General features: G+C 46.8%; 1 protein-coding gene across 2 annotated transcripts; it reads left to right on the forward strand.

Annotated features, from left to right (window-relative positions):
* The first annotated feature begins 3,262 nt into the window (after positions 1–3,262).
* Sash3 (SAM and SH3 domain containing 3) lies at positions 3,263–17,971 on the forward strand. 2 transcript variants are annotated; one of them, XM_087600197.1, is made up of 8 exons: positions 3,263–3,514; positions 10,686–10,781; positions 11,139–11,285; positions 13,769–13,910; positions 15,059–15,207; positions 15,501–15,710; positions 15,863–16,013; positions 16,510–17,971. In XM_087600197.1, the coding sequence occupies exons 1-8, from the start codon at positions 3,458–3,460 to the stop codon at positions 16,701–16,703; spliced, it is 1,146 nt and encodes a 381-aa protein (XP_087456323.1). In that variant the 5' UTR covers positions 3,263–3,457; the 3' UTR covers positions 16,704–17,971. The 2 variants fall into 2 exon arrangements, with proteins under 2 accessions (XP_087456323.1, NP_001128464.1); NM_001134992.1 differs by having other exon boundaries at positions 3,308–3,514; positions 16,513–17,971.
* The last annotated feature ends 4,559 nt before the right edge of the window (positions 17,972–22,530 follow it).

The raw sequence follows: 22,530 nt of genomic DNA on the forward strand, positions 1-22,530 counted from the left end.
TTATTCATTAAACTATTCTGCCCTGGGTCACCACTTCAGCTGAGCTCTTTGTGTACCTGGAATGGAACCTATAAAATGCAAATTTGGTGCAGAAGCCTATTAAACAAGTATTTAGGAGCCATTAGCTTCCTGGAGCTTAACCCACTGGGACTCTAGCCAGGGTCATCTGCTGAAAGAAAGGCTAGAGGAAGGCAAGTATGCTTGAGGGAGAGAGACCATGGATACCCAGAACACAGGCTGTGGCCCGGGTCTTATGCAAATCTAAAAGAAGAGAAAGGGAGGGGCTGAGAACACTTGCCCTGCCTGTCTGAGGGGGTCGGTCACCCCTCTAAATTCTGTCCAGTATGCCCTCACCTCCCCACTTTACCCCCACCCCTTTCCCAGGCCTCAGCAGCCCAACGCCCACCCTGGTTTGCTGGCAGCATTGAAGGTTCTGCGGTTAGTGTGTGAGCTGTGCTCGCTGCTGGGGGCTGGGCAAACAGGAAGCGGGCACATCCTGAGTCCTGGCCAGGGACTCTGAGTAGGCCCGGAAGGTTCTGTGAGCCGCTTCCACCTTCCGAGGTTCCTGGCCTCCTAAGCTTCCGTATGCCCCTGGCTTGGGAACCTCAGGTGTCCCTGGACAAACTCCAGCAACATTGTATCCCAGACTCTGGAAAGGATGACCTCCTACCTAGGATCACACTTGAACTCCCACAGGCTAGATGGCTCATCCACCTTCTAGCTTTCAGGCTTCTAAACATCGTGCAAAGCCTTAGCTGGCTGACATGTTCGTACCCCTAGGCAGTAAAGAAAAGACTTCCAGACTGAAACACTCAAGCCAATAAGGAAAGGCTGTAGAACGCAGAATCTTTTCATGAGTCAGCCTGGTAGTTTGGCTGAACTAGAGCCAGAGGAAATACGGTTTTATCTTGAGAGAGATGGACTTTGACCTTCTTTCCTTAGCTCACAGGCAGATGATCTGAAGGCCTTAAGGGTCCAGGGAGGAAGTCACAAGAGCATCTTGGGATGTGGGACAGGCTTGCTCAGGATTTCACAAGTGTTCCAGAAACAAAAGCCTTACAAAGGTGCATCATTTGATTTCTTTAGAATGATGTGTGAAGTTAGGAAATGAAAGTTGTAGGCCAGGCATGGACCAGGTAAGACATACTCCTCACCAAAAATAAATATTCAGTTTCATGTCACTTTGAGGGTTTATTTCTTACTTGTTCTCTTCTACATTCTTTGAAGAATTATTTTTATTTGAAGAATAAAGCTATCTTGGATTAAGAAAAAAAGGTACACATCCCTTACCCCAGCAATTCCAAACTCTCTAGACACTTGACCTAATAATAAACTTATAGATGTGACTGAGTATTTACTTTAAGGACATTCAATAAATACTTGTGTGTTAAAAAAAAAAAGCAACCAAGGCAAGATAATTATTGTGGGTTCACACAACTGAATGCTAATCAGTCATGTAAAAAAATTGTATCATTCAGGCTAGGAAGATGATGCTTTAAGGAAAGTACTTGTTATAAAAGCACGAATACTTGAGTCCGTGTCCCTAGCACCCACATAAAAGCTGGGTGACATGACACGCATCTATAACGCCAGCACTAGATGGGAAAGGCCGAGATCACTGGATCCCAGAAGTTCACTAGCCAGCCAGCCTAGTTGAAAACCATGAGCTCCATATGTGGTGAGAGACCCTTTCTTACAAAATAAGGTAGAAAGGAATAGAGGACATCCTGCATTGCCCGCTGACCCCACACGTGCATGCACAGCTAAGCGTCCTGAGTGTGCACACACACACACACACACACACACACACACACACACAAAATCACACACAGTTCCAGAATGGTTCAGCCAGTCATGGTGGTACACATCTATAACCACAGCACTCAAGAAGTTGAGGCAGGGGGATCACAACTTCCAAAGCTAGCCTGAGATACATAGCAAGACACTGAGCATGAGAAATATGGGTTTATATTAAAAATTAGAGATAGTTTTCCTGAGGGATACATTCCTAAAACTATCACCACAATCAAAATAAACAAACATATTTATCACCTCCAAAAAGTTCTATATGTCCTTAATTATCTGTCCCTCAAATATTTCCAGATCTCCCCAAACCAATGTTCTGCCTCCTGTACAGTATGATTTTTTTTTGTAAGAAGTAAATTTCTGTTTAGACAGAGGTGCTAGATACTGAAAACAGTAAAGGATATTTATCTAAACAGTGTGAAATCCAATTTTGGAGACTTTTTTGAAGTTTCACATTATTTTTCATCTGTATTTCATAAAGCGTATATGATACCTACCAGTTGCTTCGTAGTAAACAGGAATCATTGAAAGTACTTAAACATCACCACAATGGCTCAATGGTAGCAAACTTACCTGGCATGAGTAAGACCCATAAGTCAGAGGTGAGACCCCTAAGCACTGTAAATCAACAGTGCCATTGTCACCACCACCACCACAACCATCATCATCTGCCGAACGTAACCCACAAGATGGGTGCGGTGCCCAGAAAGTTGATGAATGCCGTTTGACCCGGGCACCTGTTGTTGGCATAGCATTCATTGCCTTCAAACATTTCTCAATTGTTCTGAGGGACTGTTGTGTGGAGGCACACCTCACCTAGGATGAAAGCCATATGTGTGCTAACGGAAATGTGGATAGTAGCTATATTGACAGCATACGAGTAGTGGATTCAGGACTATGGAAGCCTTTAGGGCCGAGAGCATCATAGAGATGATTGCAGTATCTGTAAAGGTGACTGCTATAAAGATGATGAAAAAGTAGAAATATCTGAGAGATGAGAGCTTTACCAATCATAGCTAAGTTATGCTGATGGCAATCGGGATGGTAGGAGGGATGATGGCTGTGGGGGGGGGGTGTCACATGGTAGGAGTAGTGGCTATCTGGTAATGGTAGCAGTAGTGACCATCAAGATGATGGCCACAGGGGTGACAGTAATGATAATCATGATCACAGTAATGACTTAGAAGATGCAAATTGACTGGGGGCATTTACTCAACAGGCAGAGAGATTGTTCACCTTCTGATTTCTGAAGTTTAGTCAGTGAGTCTAGAGCCTGAATAAGCCAGAATGTAAAAGGACTGTAATGGGTGACCGGAGACAACAGGATTGGGGCTTTTCTCTGACTGTTTAACTCAAGATCTGTCTGCATCAGAATCTCTAGAGACTGAAGCTGGGACTTCCTTCCTCCCTAGAGGCCGGCAGGGGCCATGATTGCTGTAAGAGCAGGTCACGTGGCAAAGTTTCCTGTATGCTGCTACTGCTGGGTGTCCATGGCCCGCACCCCCAAGCTGTTACTGCAGCAGTAAGAGTAGCAGCCCAAGGCTCGGTCTATGCCGTGCCACCTGGCTGCTGCTGGGGAGGCTTTAGCAAGAGACTTTGGCGTCTTAACACCTTGAAGAACAGAGCAGGAGTGCCATCTCTGTAGAGGACCATGTTGCGTCGCAAACCCTCCAACGCTAGTGACAAGGAGCCTACTCAGAAAAAAAAGGTGAGGAGCATCTTGGAGCGCTCACTCCTTCCTACTCTCCGCTACGCTCTTCCACAAAGCAAGGGCTTGGGGCTCAATGCTCACTAGAGTAGTAAGAGTACGGAAGATACTTTGTAAACTCTGGAATATAGAGCTATGAGTTGGGCTTTTGGGAGTCTAGAATTATGGACTGAAGAACTTAAGGGTTAAATCCACAGACTTCAGTTTGAGAATTATAAAATATAGTGTTCAAGTTGAAGCCAAAGAGCATAATTAATTTTGCCTCCCTTAACTCTGAATTTGTATCGCGTCAACTCAAATGTGTCCTCGGGGAGCCATCTCATTCCAGGGGCCCTACTAGCCTACCCAGCCAAGGTGCCCACAGACTCCCTACTCTTTGGCAGGAGTCATAGCCACTGTCACCTGGGCTCACATCTTCTACAGCTCCCCAAGCCACTGGAGATGAAGCCGTAGATAATTTTCAGACTCAGGAAAAGGACCCACCAAAATGCAGTGAAATTAAGGGGGGGCGTAAAACAGGTTCTTTCTGGGCAGGAGAACTTATGAAAAATGAGAAATGAAGCTGATGACATACATGGTGAGTAGGTGTGAGAGCTAAGGAGGAAAAGTTCGTTGGGGGAGGGAGAGAGATCTCAAAGTCCAGGAAGGAAGGTAGCTGTCAAAAAATGGCTGAAGTGTTCATCTTCCTGAGACAGCAGCTAGACTGATTCTTGAAGACTCTGTTATATCCAGGTTTCTTTGGCTGTATATAGAGAGTTCATTTTATGGTAGGACTCTCCCAGCAGTCAGCCTGTCCGGTCTGCTTGTCTAAGTAGACCACAGGACCATTTCAAAGTAGGCCTGACTAGATCCAAGCACCATAATCACAGCTCTTGCAGTGCTCTAGCCACTTTCCCATGGAACTCAACTCAGGTACACTGTGGGGGATGCCCCCTTGTCAGAACAGTTCCCAGGTAGTGGGTGACAACTAAGAGACAGGCTCAAAGCACTGAGGTGTGCATCCTGTCCCATCTCTCAGGATCTGGGTGGCTGCCACTTTTGGCTGTACTCTCTCCACTTCAGCTGCTTCTCTAAGGTTGCAATGGTGGTAGGTGGAGGAGGGGGAGATTTGCGAATATTCACACAGTGCCTTGTCACCCCACCCCCCACCCCCCCCCCCGCCAAAACTAGGCCCCAAAGGCTTGTCATTGGCTGTCACTCCTCAAGAGCAAAGCCACTTCCCCTTGCTCTCAAGCTCATGAGAAAAACAGAGACTGCTATATAGACCCTGGTAGGCCCCAAACCACAGGAGAATCAAGCTGAAGGAAAGAGTCTGAGAAAGAGCTGACACTAGGGCCCTGTGCTACCTCAGACAGAGGTGCCCCAAGGCACACAGAACAAGAAATCCCTTTCCTCTCTTGGCTCCAGTTACCCAGATTCTGCATTTGGCAGATGGGCCTCTGGGAATTCCTCCAGGTTTCTTCTAGAAAAGTCTGTAGTCCACATCCCTTTGGAAAGAATAGTCCACACAAACTGCACCTCACCCTTGCCAGAGCCTTTGGCAGCCTCCCGGAGGCAAGACGAGCTCGCCTTTACACACCCAAGCCCCATACTATAAAAATGCCCTTAGTACAACCAAACTTCCAGAAGAGGTGGCATCATCCCAAGGCCCAGAAACAGTAGCCAGCTCCGTCTTTGATTGCCAGATGACTGAAGTCAAGTCCCTTTGGAAACTGAGGTGTGTGGTAGAAGGGAATACACACAGACAAAGGAAGCTCCTCCCTCCTGTTCCTGCTTCCTTTCCTCCTTCAGCCACTGAAAAGTACTGAGGGAGAGGGAAGAGAAAGTGGAGTTAGAATCCTGCCATTCTGCCATAGGACCCTGGACATTTCCTAGAGTTCCCATGGGCCTCAGTTTCTTCACCTCTGAAAGAAAAGGTGATCTCTGGAGGTAGGGCTCACTGGAATAATAGTTGTGAGAGCACTCACTCACATGTGTGCTTCTGCCTACAAAGGGGTGCTTGTTTTGGCATGAGCCCAGATAGAGAAGGCACAGCAAAGGATAAACCAAGGCCCCAGTCTTGAAGCACAGGAAGCAAGCCCTAAGGTCATGGAGGGCCACACTGAGGGAAGACTTGTCAGTGGCCATGTGCTGCACTCTGTGCTTTAGTCACAGCTTAGCTTGCTGAGTTCTCACTGCAATCCCAGAGTAGTGACACGTATATACTGATTTCACACCGGACGTTCTGACTGGTGACATTTCTCGAGTTCCAAGCCAGGAACTCAGAATCTTATTTGAATTTCAGAATCTTTTTTTTTTTTTTTCGGAGCTGGGGATCGAACTCAGGGCCTTGCGCTTGCTAGGCAAGCGCTCTACCACTGAGCCAAATCCCCAACCCCTGAATTTCAGAATCTTATCTCCTTCTCTCTGTATCCCCTTGTCCCCTAACTGATCTCCAAAGCACTGGGAGAGAATGACACACCCAAGATTCAGGCCTCCAGTACAAGAACTCTGCGAGGATCACCCAGAGAGTTGTGGACAGAGAGATGAGACAAGCCAACAGAACAGAGAGGCAGCAGGCCTTAGCTATAGTGGGTCCAGCACATGGTACCTGCTGTGGTTCATAAAGGATGCTCCCGAGTGGGAGGGATTTTCCCTTAGCTGCGCTTGCGTCATCTTCAAGTTCAAACTACTTTCCTTTTGCTCTTACTTCCATCAAACGTCTATGTCCAGGTCTAAGAAATGGAGAGGGATTTGTTCTAGACCTGTCTTCTCGAAAGCTAGCCCTTCTCCAGTGAATCCGTTTTCTAGCCTCCCTCCAGGGGAAATGCAAAGGAACCTAGGCTCATATTCAAGCACTAGGTTGTCGCCTCCCTCCAGTCTCTTTCTTCTCTCTTCCCCAATATGAGAACATTGCTTCCCATGGAGGGGGGTCCTCATGTAACAGGTCTAGAGTAACACCCCAACAATGCATGCTCTTAGTCTCACTACACGTTGAGAAGCCTTATTGTAAGAATCTGAAATGCTCCAAACTCTGAAGGATTTTGAAAATCAACATGATGCCACAAGTAGAAAACCTGACCTCATGTGAAGGGTCACAGTCGAAACACAGGCAAGGCACACTATAAGTGCTCTATACAATTACCTTCTAGCTATGTATATAAGGACTATAGGAAATTCGTGTTCCGATGTCACATTGCCAAAATAGCTCATTATATATGCAAATATTTGATTTTGTTTAAATTGGAAAGGCAAATGATGTATCTTCCAGTCTCTTTCTTCTCTCTTCCCCAATATGAGAACATTAGAATGCTTGCCTAGAACAGAGCTCTGCATTCAATACCCAGCACCATGTAAACTGAGTACAGCAGCCATAGACTTGTAGCATGTAATGAATATTAGTCATCCTCTGCTACATAGAAAATTAGAGGCCAGCCTGAGCTACTTGAGGCACTGTCTCAAAAAGCAAAATCTGAAATGTGGAATACTTTTGATCCTGCACATTATAGATAAATAATATTCAACTGGGGGCTCCCCATCTTATAGGAGAATGTCTACATCCCTTGGCATGGCTGCCAAGGACCTTCCATGGCTTCTGTTTTGCCTCCCAGAACAGCCATGGGCATACCCACTATTACATCCCTTCAGAATACCCCTAGTTCTCACTGTCATTCAAATGCTTCCTAGCTCCAAGGGGAGGAATATCCCGTCTCCTGCCTCAGCCCATTCCAATGTTTTTCCTCCACAGTTGCCCCCGCATGTTGTCCTGGAGGCTTCAGGCAAACAGTGCCTATACCCAGTCCCTTTCTATCTTGGTGCAGGAGCTACTGCACTAGCAGCTGTGAGTTGACACAAGCATGGTAATCACGTGACCTTCCAGGGTCCCAGACCTGTGTTTAGGAATGCCGTGCTCTTGTGTCTCCACAAGCAGCCATGGGACTCTGCCTAGAACACTTAAGTTCTGTGCATCTCCATTTCCTCCACGGAGAGCTGGGGATAAAATATGGAGTTGATGATGCTGGGATAGGCTGTGGTCACATGTCAAGAACCTGGCAGGCTATTGGGTATATGGGTGGGAGTTTCTATGATGGCTTCACATACACATAGAGGCTAGGGCATGGACTAGTGAAGTAACTCAGAGGGCAATTCAGGGGATATGCAGGAAAAGTGAGCCACCTGGAGCACTGGGAAATGAGGGGTGATCATAGAGGATCTCTGTAGGGCTGCTGCCTTTGAAAATAGAGGCAGAACCATTTTTTGAGTATGATATCCATATGGTGAGTTTCCTTTAAAATAGATAGCACTCAGTTCAAGAAATAACACATTTCTGAAATTCCAGAAACTTCTCTCACAACCCTACCTGTCACTACATACCCTCCTCCCTAAGGGTAACCACTTCCCTGAGTTCCAGCAGCTTAAATGGGTCCCTCTGTGCTTTGAACTTTGTATAGGGAGAATCAAGGGTCAAACTTTTGGGGGAAGCCGAGCCGTCTTCATCAACTGTGTGTTGGTGAGATTTAGTCATATTTTTTGGAATAAAGAAAATAGTTGAGATCAGTGCACTGCTGGTTTCTGTCCTCCTGTATGATTCTGATATAGTTAATCCATTCTCCAGGTAAACTGAATCTAAAGTGGATTTCTCTGGCAACTGCTAGAAGTATAGGGTGTTTTAGGTGGGGACGTGTCCAGGTGAAGAGTTTGTAAATGGGTCATACAGGAGGCTAGACATAAACCAGCGCTCCAGGAAGGGCAGATGTGTCAGATGACGTTCCCAGCACTAATGGCTACTTGGTTCAACTTGACAACAGCTCGGTGCAGCAGACGTTCTTGTCTTCGTTTTACCAATGAGGAAACAACAGCACAGAGAAAATAGTAACTTACACAGCTGCTCAGTGGAAGAAAAGAAAAAACTGAGGTTTCAAAGGTTAAATAAGTCATGTGAGGTCTTCCAAGAGGTTCACATGTTCTCCTTAAACACGATGCTTCTGCACTTGCCTGCGTAACTCCTAGCTAAGTCTGACCCCAAAGGGAACACAGATGATGATGATAATTAATAATAATAATAATAATAATAATAATAATAATAACAATAAGCTCATGGATCTCAATTCATCTCTAGGCTGGACTCTCCCAGGGTGAGCAAAGATCAGCCAGGATGGTTGGGACCGACCCTGAAAATGGAGGAAGGACTGGTTAAAAAGCCACCTTAGCTGACTCTTGCTATCAATAGCCTAAAGAGCATATGTGCCTGACATATTTGATCATTCATTCACTTGGACTAAGGAGTGGCCAGCTGGGCCCAAGCCCCAGAATCATCTTTATGGCCCTTTTGGGTTGTCTCCTCATGCTTTGGACTTAAACTCAGAGGAGCTATCCCAAGACCCTGGGAGTCAAAGGCCTCTCCTCCCAACCTCCCAGACTATAGATTAATGACAGGAAAAGGCCCCAGGAAAAGAGCTGTGATTAGAGAACAGCCCAGCAATGAGTTTACTCTTCCCTAACAAAGGCTACTTCCTACCCCACATCTACCCTCCTGCTCGCTTTTCAGCCTCGAAAGTCCCTGGGGCTTCAGGGGCGACTCTCAGCCTCCTGGTCTGGAGACAAGGCTAAGCAGTTATGGAGGGAAGGCCACAATAGGCCCCATCAGGCCATAAATAGCAAACGAGCCTGCTCTCCTTGGGCCCAAGCCAGCTTGGTGCCCACCCTCTCTCTGTTCCCTCTTTCCCATGCAATAAGAGAGGGAAGTCATCCAGGCAGCTGAATCCTACTATACAAGAGAAGGAAATAGATGCAAGGTAGAGGAGAGAGGGGAAAGAAAGAAAAAGAGGGAAGAAGGGGGTGGGCGGGTGCTAAGGACAGAGGAGATGCATGGCCATCCTGGAAATCACCACATGGTCAGACCTTCTTCTGTGTATACTCACAGCCTGGCTTTCCAGGTCTCCATCACAAAGGGAGATCACTGACTGGGGCTCCAGGCACCGTACGTACGTGGCCGGATGAAGCTAGTTTCTGCTTGGCCTGACTGCTGACCTAGTTTCTGGTCAACTACCTCTAGGAATACATGACCCTGAAACCCAGTTGCTGATTCAGCTTTGGTCAAGACCCAGAAAAAGTACCAGACACTGCATTTTGTAGGAGTTAGGACAAATGACACTTGTTGAAGGGCAGGTGATATTGTCCTCTGCCCTGGGGCAGGGGGTTGTCACTGGACACACCCCCAGTTCGTAGGAAGAAGGATGTGAAACCTTCAGCTTTAGTCAGGGTTTAGAGCTCTGGTTCCTCAAGCTCTTATCTTGGGTGTCTGTAGTCTATCCCCACTCTATCTGTCTGGCCATCTGTGAACCCTGGTTCCTGTGTGTGTCTTCTAGTCTTGTCTGTTTATCATGACACAGGCTTTGCCTCAGTTCTTTGTGCCTGCAGCTACCCCAGTTACCTGTTCTGTCCTGTCATCTGGCTGGTATCTTAGCATGTACATGTGTATACAGTTAAAGATCACTTCCTGCAGATAGTCTCATCCACACAAACAACAGGCCATGCCTCAAAGTCCAAACACTGGCAGAAGTCAACAGTTGCCAGGCTCTCACATCTGTGGCTCAGGATAAAAGCTGAGATGAATCAAGAGAAAAAAAAATGATGGATTTTCTTAAATTGAATTAGCTCCAATCATTTATGAAGCAAATCCATGGGCGCCTTCTATAAGTAAGCCTGTGGTTTTTCTCGAAAGTGTCATGAAAGCATCTGGGTGGGATTGTCTTTCTCTTCCTGAGACATGAGCTCATCAGTCGTTGGCCCGGATGTGTTTACTCCACACTGTGTTAGTAACCTGGCTCAGTGCACAAGCAGTGTGGAGGCCAGAGGCACGCTTTTGGAAGGCATTTCAACCCAGTTCCCTTCTGGTACTTCCGTATATGCTAAAGCGTACATAGACTCTGACCCATTAAATCTTTCAAGCCAAACTCTGACCAAAGTTCAGTAGTGGAAATTTGGGTTTAGTTGAGGTATGAAGCACTTGACTCCAGAAGTCAATTGATCTGGAGCTAGGGATAGAAGAAAGTTCCATCTTGTCCCTTTGCCTCAGGGTTTATGTTGTTCTGCCCAGCCCTGGTGTGGGCGTGTGTGCCCAGAGGGGGAAGCGATCCACCCCTGAGGCAGTCATTTTAGCACTACTGATTAGAGCATCTGCTTCTTCCAGCTCTCACTTCAGCGCTCCAGCAGCTTCAAGGACTTTGCCAAATCGAAGCCCAGCTCCCCTGTGGTGAGCGAGAAAGAATTTAACCTGGATGATAATGTGAGTTTCAGAGATTCTTTGGAGTCGATTGAGTCTGGGAAGAGGGGGTGGCAGAGTAAAGGGGAAACACGAGGGATTAGTATTATTACAAAGCTTTCTGAACACAGTGCCACTTCTCCTGGGCACCAAATGCCTGTGCCCCCAAATCCTACATGTATTAATTACATAGCAGAAAGCAAATTAAATCACAAATTAATAAAGCTGAGAATAGGATTGGGTCTGGTGAGAATGGGGATGAGGTGACTCTCTCCAGTCACCTCCAACTAATTCAGGATCCTGGAGATTTCTTTGTATACCAAAACCTGGAACCAAGCCAGGGTTACCACAGTCCCTGTACCTCTTCTTTTGTTGTCGCAGATTCCAGAAGATGACTCAGGTGTTCTTACCCCAGAGGATTCTGGGAAGAGTGGCAAAAAGTTGGGAAAGAAGTGGAGGGCAGTCATTTCCAGAACCATGAACAGGAAGATGGGCAAGATGATGGTGAAGGCCCTGTCAGAGGAGATGGTAAGGCCTGGAATCCAAGGGTGGGCTGAGACCAAGGAGGGTTAAGGAGGCCATTCTGGCAGGAAAGAGAGCATGATCACCTGAATAGTCACTACCACAATGTGGATGCTGCTCAATGCAGATAGGATGTCCTCATGGAGGTGATTTTGGAGGGTGGGGGTAGGGGGTTTACTGCCAGCCCGGGAAGCAGGAGGTTGGCTAGGAAGGGATTGGGTTTGAGGAAAGATGAAAGTCTGGGCAACAGAAGCTTCCTAGAGAGATGAAAAGCTGAAAGGAAGATGAGCTTTCCTGAGCCTTATGTATCCAATTCAAAATTTGATTGGAAGAAGCCCCTGGGATTGATTAAGGAGGACGGATTCCAGGAAAATAGAGAGAAAAATACCGGTGCTCTCCTGTTTACCATGTGGTTGCATCCCGATAAGCCATAAGTTCACAATGCCATAAGTGGAGAAGGCATAGCCCGTAACCTAACCAACACTACTAAGCTTAACACCATAGCCCCATGCAGAGCGTCACTTGCTTCCCCTCACGATTTGATGGCTCATGGAGAGCTATGACTTGCTGCTGCTACCCAGCATCACCAGAGAGGTTCACACTCCATAGTGCCAAGCTGGGCAAAGATCCAAATTCAAGATTTGATTTAAAGTGTGGTTCCCACTGAATGAGATATCACTCTTGTAACCATCAGAAAGTCGAACAGATTGTGGAGCGGAAAAGGTGGCTCAGCAGTTAGGAGTATACAGTGCTCTTTCAGAGAACGGGAGATTGCTTCCCAACAACAATGGTAGGTGACTGAAAATCACCTGTAATTCTAGCTCCAAAGGTATCCCAGGCCCTCTTCAGGATGCCCCAAGGCACTTGCACTGATATGCATACACCCACCAAGAACATCCCATCCACATGTGTGTGTGTGTGTGTGTGTGTGTGTGTAATTTTAAAAATCAAATAAATCTTTAAAAGAAAGATAAATAGATCAATTGAACCATCTTTAACTCAAAAACTGTAAAGAAAATGGAGGTTGCTAACTTCATCCCCAAGGAGGAAGGTGATACAGAGAACTAAGGGGCAGGAACATCCCCGTAGCTTAGAGCACACAGTGAACTGCTTGTACTTAAGGCTCTTATAAGAGCCTTGTATACTGGAGCAAGCTCAACTAGCTTGTGAGAGCAGTTGGTTAATTGTCAAGAATTTTGCAAGGCAGTTGTTAAAAATACAACTTACATACACACACACACACACACACACACACAGAGAGAGAGAGAGAGAGAGAGCGCGCTTTAAACCACATATATTCTATTAAAAACAAAGGTAGTCCTAATTAGAGTCATCATTACTGTAATGTAACATTATGACCAAAACAAAGCAACTTGAGGAGGAAGAGGTTTATTTAGCTTATACCTTCACATCATAGTCCATCATCAGAGGAAGTCAGGACAGGAACTCAGACAGAGAAGGAACCTGGAGGCAGGAGCATGCAAAAGCTATGGAGGGATGCTGTTTACTGACTTTCTCCCCATGGCTTTCTCAGTCTCCTTTCTTACAGAACCCAGGACCACCAGCCATATGGATGGCACCACCCACAATGGGCTGGGCCCTCCCACATCAATTACTAATTGAGATAATGCTGGATCTCATGGAGGCATTTCCTTAACTGAGGCTCTTTCCTCTCTGATGACTTTAACTTGTGTCAAGTTGACATAAAAATAGCTAGAACAAAGGCGATGCTAAAAATCTTCAAAATCCATCATCTCCTAATTCCAGCACAACCTGTTACTCTTACACATGCTACTGACGTGTGTGTGTGTGTGTGTGTGTGTGTGTGTGTGTGTAAGTATCTATGTAACGGAAATAACCTAGATATCTCTTCTGACGACTCATCTAGAGGCAGACATGCAATTGTTCCCAGGTGTTGACCATTGATGGGGCAGATTCCCAACATAGGAAGTGGCAAATCAACCAGTTCTTTAGTCTAAGAGAACAGCATCACTCAGATGCACTGACTTGAGGTGTGGGGAGCTCTGGAGTCAGGCAGCCTGTTTCCCACCAGCCTTGGCAAAGTTACCTATCTTAAAACTCAGGCCACCCACACCACTTACCTTCGGATATTACCTGGAGGATTAAATGAAATGGCAGGGCAGCCTGGCACACAAGAATGTGGACATTTGCTCTCTGACATAATTGTCTGCCTGACTGGGTCATGAAAACAGCCCCAAGTCCAATCTTAGCTGCTCTGGTCTCTTCTTCTTGTCTATCAGAACCAGAAGCTAACTAACCCTGTCCTCTCAGTGCCCTGAGGGCCTCTTTCTGTAACATAGGGAAACTAGGTCTGTCAACCCCATTTTTACAAAAGAGGAAACTAAGGCTCAGAATGTGGTCACTGTGCCTGTCACAAAACTGTGATCTGTGCTAAGCTCATACCCAGTTCCACTGCACTGGGGACTTGGCCTATGTTAATCACAGCAAGGCTTCCACTCATTCTACAGGGAGACACGCTGGAGGAGGGTTCAGCTTCCCCAACATCTCCAGACTGCAGCCTGGACAGCCCTGGTCCTGAGAAAATGGCCCTGGCCTTTTCTGAGCCAGAGGAGCGTGAGCTGCTAGCTCTCAGCCGCCAGACATCAACAGGTGAGTAGGGAAAGCAAATGGACATCTGCCAAATCTGGAGGAAAGAACTAGACTGGGGCAGTGCCAGGGGCTTTTCTGGGAAAGGGTTGAGAGAGAAATGAGTATTTGTCTTCTACTTACTGGAACCTTCTCAACCCGGTGCACATTAAATCTTCATCCCAACCTGATAGGACTTATACTGTTGGCCCCATTTTGTTGATGTGGAAACTGAGGCTCAAGGAAGTTAAGTGACTTTTCAGGTGACCCACCATTGAACTCAGATCTGCCCTAAAGTAGTTTCTCCTTGTTATCTCATGCCTGGAATGGCCCATGAGCAGAGGAAGAACCTCATTGTCCCCTTAAACCAGCCTGTCCTCAGCTGTCCAAGGGGACATACATGCTACAGTCCCCTGAATATCTGAAACATCCCACCTTGAAGTCCAGAGAAAAGAGTGTTTGGTTCTTAAGAGTCATCCTCCTCGGTCCAAGAGCTCTGTGTATTGAGCTTGTGGCACCACTGAACATGTAGAAGTTCAGGGACTAGCCTGAGGTACCTTGGATGAAGAAGTCCCTCGAGCTCACCCCACTTTTTTCACTCTTTCTCTGGCTCTACACACACATCTCTCTGCCTTCCACTGAAATCCACTTAAAATGCCCACCATCCTGCCCTTCTCGAGTAGAGCGAGTATGCCTGTGTCTTCAACAAGGCCTTGCTACTAAACGTTGAGTCTTATAAAATAGAGAAATCCCACAAGGTATGTCTTCCCTTGTGGAAGGAGCAGTATAGTGAGATTAAGACCTGGAGTACAGTAGAGCCAGTCCCACCACTTATAAGTGAGAGGCCTTGGGGAGGTCACGTGGTCTATCTGGCCTCTGATTGCCTCACCTGTTGAGTAGGGCATGGCCTTGCTGGGCCCCAAAGGCTTCCTGGTTTTGCTCATTCTTTAGTCTCTAGGATCCAACCCTCCAGCTCTTTACTGTCTAAAGCCCTAGAGGTCGAAAGCTACGATTCACCAGAATGGCTACAAGGATGGATCCAAACCACTTCTGCACTTCCTGCTAATACAGCCTGTGTTCCCTTGGGAGCTCCGGGTAGTGTCCCTGGAAGGCACTGCCTAGCACAGCTGCCTTAAGACAAAGACATGCTTCCTCACTGTCATCTCCTACAGGCAGTGAACTCTGTAGCCCTGGCCCAGGCTCTGGAAGCTTCATAGAGGAGTCACCTGCTCCCCAGTACACGGGGCCTTTCTGTGGGCGTGCCCGAGTCCACACAGACTTCACTCCCAGCCCTTATGACCACGATTCATTGAAACTGCAGGTAAAGTTGGCATCAGGGTCCCGCCAGAGCCTGGCAGGCTTCAGCCATAAAGAAAGAAAGCAGGGCTGGGGATTTGGCTCAGTGGTAGAGCGCTTACCTAGGAAGCGCAAGGTCCTGGGTTCGGTCCCCAGCCCCGGAAAAAAAAAAAAAAAAAAAAAAAAAAAAAAAAAGAAGCCCATCTAAGAAAGAAAGCAAAAGAAAGCCAAAATAGGAATGCATCGGCAGAAGCCTAGTGACCCCTCCCTCCCCTGTTTTCTTCTCTCCTTGACCCCGTACCCACACCCCCCCCCCAGAAAGGAGATGTGATCCAGATCATTGAAAAGCCACCCGTGGGCACATGGTTGGGCCTGCTGAACGGCAAGCTAGGCTCTTTCAAATTCATCTACGTGGATGTGCTACCTGAGGAGGCCGTGGGGCCTGTACGCCCCAGTCGCCGACAGAGCAAAAGCAAGAGACCCAAGCCCAAGACTCTGCATGAACTGCTGGAGCGCATTGGCCTGGAGGTTTGAGTTGGACTTGCATTAATATCTGGGAGCAATGGAAGCATACCTGCCATGGGGATGGGGTCAAGGGGACAGCTGCTGTGTGCAGAGGAAAGGTTCCAGGCAGGGGTGACTTATAAAGGAGACTGCTGATGGTCTACCTCTATCCTCAGGAGCACACATCCACCCTGCTGCTCAATGGCTACCAGACACTGGAAGACTTCAAAGAGCTGCGGGAAACACACCTCAATGAGCTCAACATCATGGACCCTCAGCACCGGGCCAAGCTGCTCACAGCTGCAGAGCTGCTGCTGGACTATGACAGTGAGTGGCTTTAGGGGGGTGGGCATAGGTTTGTACCTTGATGACACTCTTCCCCAGAGCTCCCTTTGCAGTAGGAAGGTACTTTTCCACACTTGGTGTTTCCTAGAAAATTTAGGGGCGGGAGGGAGATAAATCATAGAGGTAATCAGGACTATCTCCCTTTTGGATCAGAAGAGAGATTAAGGTGAGAGAAAGTAAGACATTTGCCTGGAGCTGGATAATAGCCTCAGAGTCCAGATCCAGGCTACCTGGACCCAGCTCAGTGCTGGAGATGTTTGAGCCGGGCCTGGGAACAGTTCCTATTCACCTTGGATGCTGGAAGTTGAGAGAAGAGAAGTAGAAGTCAGAAAAGCTGATTGCCTACAAGAGACTTGCCTAGGGTCCCCCAGCCCATAACCCGGCCCCAGGGGCTTCGGAAAACACCCTGCTATCCCACCCCTAGCTTCACCTCCATCCCGTTTAAGACCCAGTCATTTCATTTTATCTTCGTTCCCAGCAGCTGGCAGTGAAGAGGCCGAAGAGGGCGCTGAGAGCAGCCAGGAGCCCGCGCTGCACACAGTGTCAGAACCCAAGGTGGACATCCCACGTGACTCTGGCTGCTTTGAGGGCTCAGAGAGTGGCCGTGATGAGGCGGAGCTGACAGGCACAGAGGAGCAGCTACAGGGTCTCTCCCTGGCTGGGGCACCATGAAGTGAAGACCGCATAGGCCGAGGCTGAGCCCTAGTTGCAGAGACTGCAGAGATGGGTGTGGCCTCCCATAATGGCATAGGACCAGAGGACTGGTGCAGAATCTGGCCCGGCTTCCCCAGGGAGGCTTATGGCTGAGGGCCCTGCCAGGATTCTACGGGCTCAGATAGAGTGGATAAGGGACTGCCCAAAGATATATGCTGCCTTTTGGACCCTCTCCCTCTATCAGTGACTGACAGTATAGCCCCTTCTGGCACCTCCCTTTCTCCCACTATGGCCGCACAAGTGGGGCACCAAGGGACCTAGCCATGCCATGGGTTCACGGCCCCCAAAACCTTCTTACCCTCACACCACTGTCACACTGCTTCTAAGAAGGACACCAAGCCAGTCTTAAACCACTCTTTAAGCCTCGGGGAAACTTGCTCTATCAAAGGACCTCAGTTGGACATACGTGAGTTTGGAATTCCTTAAATGAGGTTTGAAAGAAGCTTCACACCCAGTCACCACTATTCTTCTCAACATTTTAGAGGTCTGACCACTAAGTCAGGAGACTTGAACTGTGTCTGTGTTTCTTTTGGCTTCAGCCTGGTCGGGATTCAAATGTGCAGTTACTGAGGGTCCCACCAGCTGACACTGTGTACCTTTAAATATTTGCTCTCCAGCTGCCTGCTACCCAGGACACCAGTGGTACTCTTCTTGAAGAAGCTAGAAGGGCCTAGGGTTTCCAATGAAATAGCTCCACCTTCCCGTGTGACCCAAACTGTGCCACCTTTTCCCAACTTAAGACAACGCCCATAGCTCATATGATAAGTGTCTCCACCTGTTTCTTGGCCCCTTCAAATGAGATTTCCCACAGGCTGATTGAAGATGGTCTCAAACCACTGGCTTCTAATGTCACAACTGCCTCCTGCAATGTGGGTATGGACCCAGGCTTGGTCATTTATGTGGATTTTCAGAAGCAAAGGGAACCTTTTGCTTGGCAATGACTGCTCCACTACACCCAACAATGCTCTGCTAAAAGTTTTAGTGTGCTAAAAATCTCCAAAGGATCGGGAGATTATCACAACTGTTACTGGGGTACCTTTGACTTCAATAACAAGAGGAGTCCTTCCTGAGGCAGGCTCAACTGTGCCCATCACAGGTAGGGCTACCTGCATGCTTCTGATCTACTACCGCAACTTCCATAACTTCTAGTTTGGGCAAAGGAGTTGAATGTAAATAAGGAGTAACAGACAGACAAATTAGCAGCAATAAATATAAATAGAACCTAATTACCGTTGCCTGTTTTCTTTCCTACAGAGAGAGGGTTGGGGCAGGGAGAGCTCCCCATGTAAAGCTGATCTCAGCAAAGTATCCACTCATTGTCCTTTCAGGGGTATCTTTCCCCTCCCTGAGGATGCATGTATCCTTAACTCTGGTACCCTAACTCTCCATCTAAAGCTACAGCTGGCTCCGTGCATCTTCTCACACATCCCTACTGAGAATAGGGCTCATATGACCATAGAGTCACAGGCCTTGCTGCAGTCTGAGAGCTGGTGGGGAAGAGCTGTTTCCCTCTTCCCATAATCTCTTGAACAGGAGCCCTTTAAAATCCTTCATCCTTGCGAAGGGTCTACATTGGGGAGGGGGGTTTATAGGGAACAAAAGTGGAACAGCTAGGATTTACAGGGTTTGTCTTCTGAAGCCTTCCTCCTGAGCCTCGCCCTGGACACACTGAACTGTCAGTTTCCTTGGAAGTGGCACTGTGATGGAGACCCTGGGCTTCCTTTGTGCATTTCCTGAACTAGGAAGGGCCAATTAGAGTGAGATATGCTAACAGTAAATTTAGTAGACGCCATTCTACTTCCAGGCTGTTCAGGCAAAGTGCCCCTAGTGACTCTGGTTATCAGAAACCTATGAGCATCATCTTTACCCAAGAAGTAAGTGTCCAGAGAACGACTGTGTCATTGCTACCATTACTGAGCACTTATATGTTGAGATAGCAATCACCATGCTCATCATCACCATCCAATTGACAGAGGAAGAAACAAGCTGAGAGGTTAGAGAGGGTGACTAGAAAGTCACAGAGTAAAATGTCTACATGATATCCAAGCCCATATTCTCTCAAAAATTACACTTATTTTGTATATTTTAGTGCTTTATCTTCATATGTGAATATAAAAATATGAACCATATGTGGGCCTGGTGCCCAGAGGTCAGAAGTGGGAGTCGCATCATCTGGAACAGAAATGACAGAGATTTGCGAGCCACCATGTTGGTGTTGAGACCCGAATCCAGGTCCTCTGCAAAAACAAGTGCTTTTTTTTTTTTAAAAGATTTATTCATTTATTATATATAAGTACAATGTAGTTGTCTTCAGATACACCAGAAGAGGGCATCAGATCCCATTACAGATGGTTGTGAGCCACCATGTGGTTGCTGGGAATTGAACTCAGGACCTCTGGAAGAGCAGTCAGTGCTCTTCACCGCTGAGCCATCTCTCCAGCCCAAAACAAGTGCTTTTAACTGCCCAACTATCTCTCCAATCACCAAGCCCATGTCCTCAGACCCCATTTTCCATTTCTCCCTATCTAACAAGCCTTACAATAGCTGTGAGCATTTCAAAAGAAATCTGACCCTTTGACATGGCCTTTCCTCTTCTATGATTTATCATACAAAAGAAGCCACACAAGCATACAAAGAAATGTTGATAAAGATTTTCACAATAATAAAGTCTGTAAGAAATCAAACAACACAAATGGCCAATTATGCTACCATGTGTTCATGCCAGACGATGAAGCCTCTAGTAGCTCCATGTTGTAGCAAACTAATGACCCAAGGAAACCTTTATGATTTTTCTGTACTCTTAACATTTTAAATTATGGGGCTGGAGAGATGGCTCAGCAGTTAGAGCACCAACTGCTCTTCCAGAGGTCCTGAGTTCAATTCCCAGCAACCACATGGTGGCTCACAACCATCTGTAATGGGATCTGAGGCCCTCTTCTGGTGTGACTGAAGACAGCTACAGTGTACTGATATACATAACAAATAAATAAATCTTTAAAAAAATTTAAATTATATATATACATATATATATATACACATAAATGTTCAGCCTTCTTTTAAAGTTGGCTATGTCATGAAGAAAATCAAGTACTGTGTATTTATCTAGGAAAAGGAAAACATACGGAATAAAAACTAGAAAGGTCAAACCTAAGGGTGAAGAGCATAGAATCTGGACTGAGCCAGGGAGAGCTTCACTTTCCACATACATGTTCTTTTTGAATGGTGAGAATATTTAATAACTTTGCATATGAAAAAGGGATAGGAGTCACATTTTGAAAAAAATAGAAGTTACATTTCTGGACATGGTGACGCACAACTCTTGGAAGGCTAAGCAGGAGGATCTTGAGTTGTGAGGTCATTCTAGACTACATAGCAAACTCCAGGCCAACCTGTGCTACAGAATATATATACATACATATATATTCATAATTTAACCAAACTGACAGATCAATAGTTCAGTTCCTAAACTTCTAGTTCCAATCCAGGAATAAAGTTTGTGGGAAGATGAGAACTGTGAGTGACTAATGCCTAGAGGCTTTTAAAATATCATTTGCCCTAGAGGCTCCAATCAGAGGAAATCCCTAATGATAGCTGGACTGTACCTCAGCAGTAGAGCCTGTCTCATGTAGTGTGCACAAGGACTTGGGCACTATCCCTAACACCATAAAATCAAAACATAATTTTAACAATACAACTCTGGGTAATGGTTACTATATTAGTGCTAGGATGAAGAAAGGGAAACATTGGGAAAGAAACACATGAGAAAATGATGTTTTGAAACCCTTGCCCTGAGGAGGAGGAGGAGGAAGAGGAGGAAGAGGAGGAGGAAGAGGAGGAGGAGGAGGAGGAGGAGGAGGAAGAGGAGGAGGAGGAGGAGGAGGAGGAGGAGGAGGAGGAGGAAAGCGCAACAATATTGGACTCAATTTGGTCAGCAGGTCTATTACAGACTGAAAGGAAGTAGGCACATGACAGCCCCAGCGATCACAGGGAGAACAGGAGATGGGCATCAAGGGAATGCAAACAGGCCAAAATATAACTGACAAGAACAATAGTGTCCAGCAAGGCTACAGGGCAGCTCCAAAGGTCCTTCTCAGGCAGGGCTGCCAAACCCTCTTGTCCAACTGCCTGAACTGTTGGGAGATGATGTCTAGTATTATCCTTACTCTGAGCTCAGCAAACTGAAGTCTGGGGTCCAAAAGGCTGATGTGGACCTTTTGGTGGTCCATATCTCAAGCTGAAGACTGTACACTCTCACCCTAGCCTGGATGTTGGAGGCCTACGAGACTATAACTAGTGTCTTCCTTAAAAGGATGGGAAGAGAGAAGGAAGGTCGTTTCCCACGAGTCTAATGAGAGCCAGAGGAAACCAGGATGTTTTCTAGAGAAGGTGAGGCCTGGCCTTTTGGAACTTGGGCCAACCTAAGTTCAAGCTTTCGATGCCTCTTACTAGCTGGGTTACTTTAAACTAGTCCCATAACTTCCTTAAGCCTCATTTCCATATTACATCAAGAAAGTGGGGTATACATAAGGCCTGGATTGGGGGCACACACCTTTAATCCCAGCACACAAGAGGCAGAGATTGTGAGTTTGAGGCCAACCATGTCTACCTATCGAGTTCCAGTGCAGTTAGAGCTACACAGTAGTGAGACTCTGTCTCAAAAAACAGAAAACAGGAAGTGGGGATAATAGTATTAGCCTTGTGATATCAGTACATGTACGTAACAATGAATAATACATTTGAATACCCCTATTTTGCACCACTTTGCCACCTCCATTTCATCTTTCTTTCCTCTCTCTTTCAAGGTACATCTTTCTCAGAACCCTAGGGAATAAGTTTTCAAGGTCGGGCCCCACTACTCACTAGTTCCATGACATCAGGGAAATTACAACCACACACTGCTTTCCCATAAAATGGGGATAGTGGGCTATTTATAAAAGTGGTCTCATAGGACATTCAGAGAACTAAACATGGTAACACATACTAATTTTTTGCCATACTGTGCTAATCAGTTGACCTTTCTTAATTTCCAGAGTCCTGAGCTCAGGCACAGGCCCAGAGGCCATGTCCATACATGTGTGTCTGTAGACAGCCTTTCTCACCTGCCATAGCCCAGAATCAGGCTGATCCTCGAGTACCTAAGAAATGTGGTGTCAAGGGTACCAAATCTGCTTACCAGGGAAGCTGGTGATGGAGATATGGTCCCTGTAAGGAGTCTGGAGCAGCCCTGAGCTCTTGCCAATTTAAGGTGATCAGTACTGGACAGCAGACTCTCATGTCCTGCTAGAGAGAAGCCAGGGGCATGAATAAAGATGAAAGGGTTCAAATCAACTATTGTCCAATTCAGGGTGATGGACACATTTTCCTTCCTCCCATGAGAAGGAGCAGCTCCTGGCACTGGCACATATAAGCTAAACTGCCTCCCTTCTCGCAAACTCCATGTCTCATGCACACTGCCTGAGGCCACTCCAGGCAAGTTCTGACCAGCTCCCCACACACCCTCACCATTCCCTCCCACACCTGCCCCCAAACCCCCATGGCAGTGTGGGTCAACATATGGCAAAGGCACCAAACCCTGATGGTAACCTTCTAGCTTCTCACTCACTCTCCGACTTTTCCCAGGAGTGGGGGCTGCATTTGGACCACAGGGCCCAAGGCCGTTGAAGTATAAGACAACAGCAGTTTTTTCATAAGGGAAGAGAAAGGAACACCGATCACCATGGTTTCAACAGGACCCAACACCTTCCACCCCCCTCCTAATTCAGGAAATTCAGGATGAGGTATGAGG

This window comes from Rattus norvegicus, chromosome X (genome assembly GCF_021556685.1).
Source record: "Rattus norvegicus strain SHRSP/BbbUtx chromosome X, alternate assembly SHRSP_T2T, whole genome shotgun sequence".
Classification (NCBI taxonomy): Eukaryota; Metazoa; Chordata; class Mammalia; order Rodentia; family Muridae; genus Rattus; species Rattus norvegicus.

What these genes read in the sequence shown, in the direction of transcription:
- Sash3 (XM_087600197.1), top strand. Translation starts at nt 3,458, where the DNA reads ATGTTGCGTCGCAAACCCTCCAACGCTAGTGACAAGGAGCCTACTCAG. An exon ending in AATTTAACCTGGATGATAAT is followed by an intron (nt 10,782 to 11,138) that starts GTGAGTTTCAGA and finishes TTGTTGTCGCAG; the next exon opens with ATTCCAGAAGATGACTCAGG. An exon ending in ACGATTCATTGAAACTGCAG is followed by an intron (nt 15,208 to 15,500) that starts GTAAAGTTGGCA and finishes CCCCCCCCCCAG; the next exon opens with AAAGGAGATGTGATCCAGAT.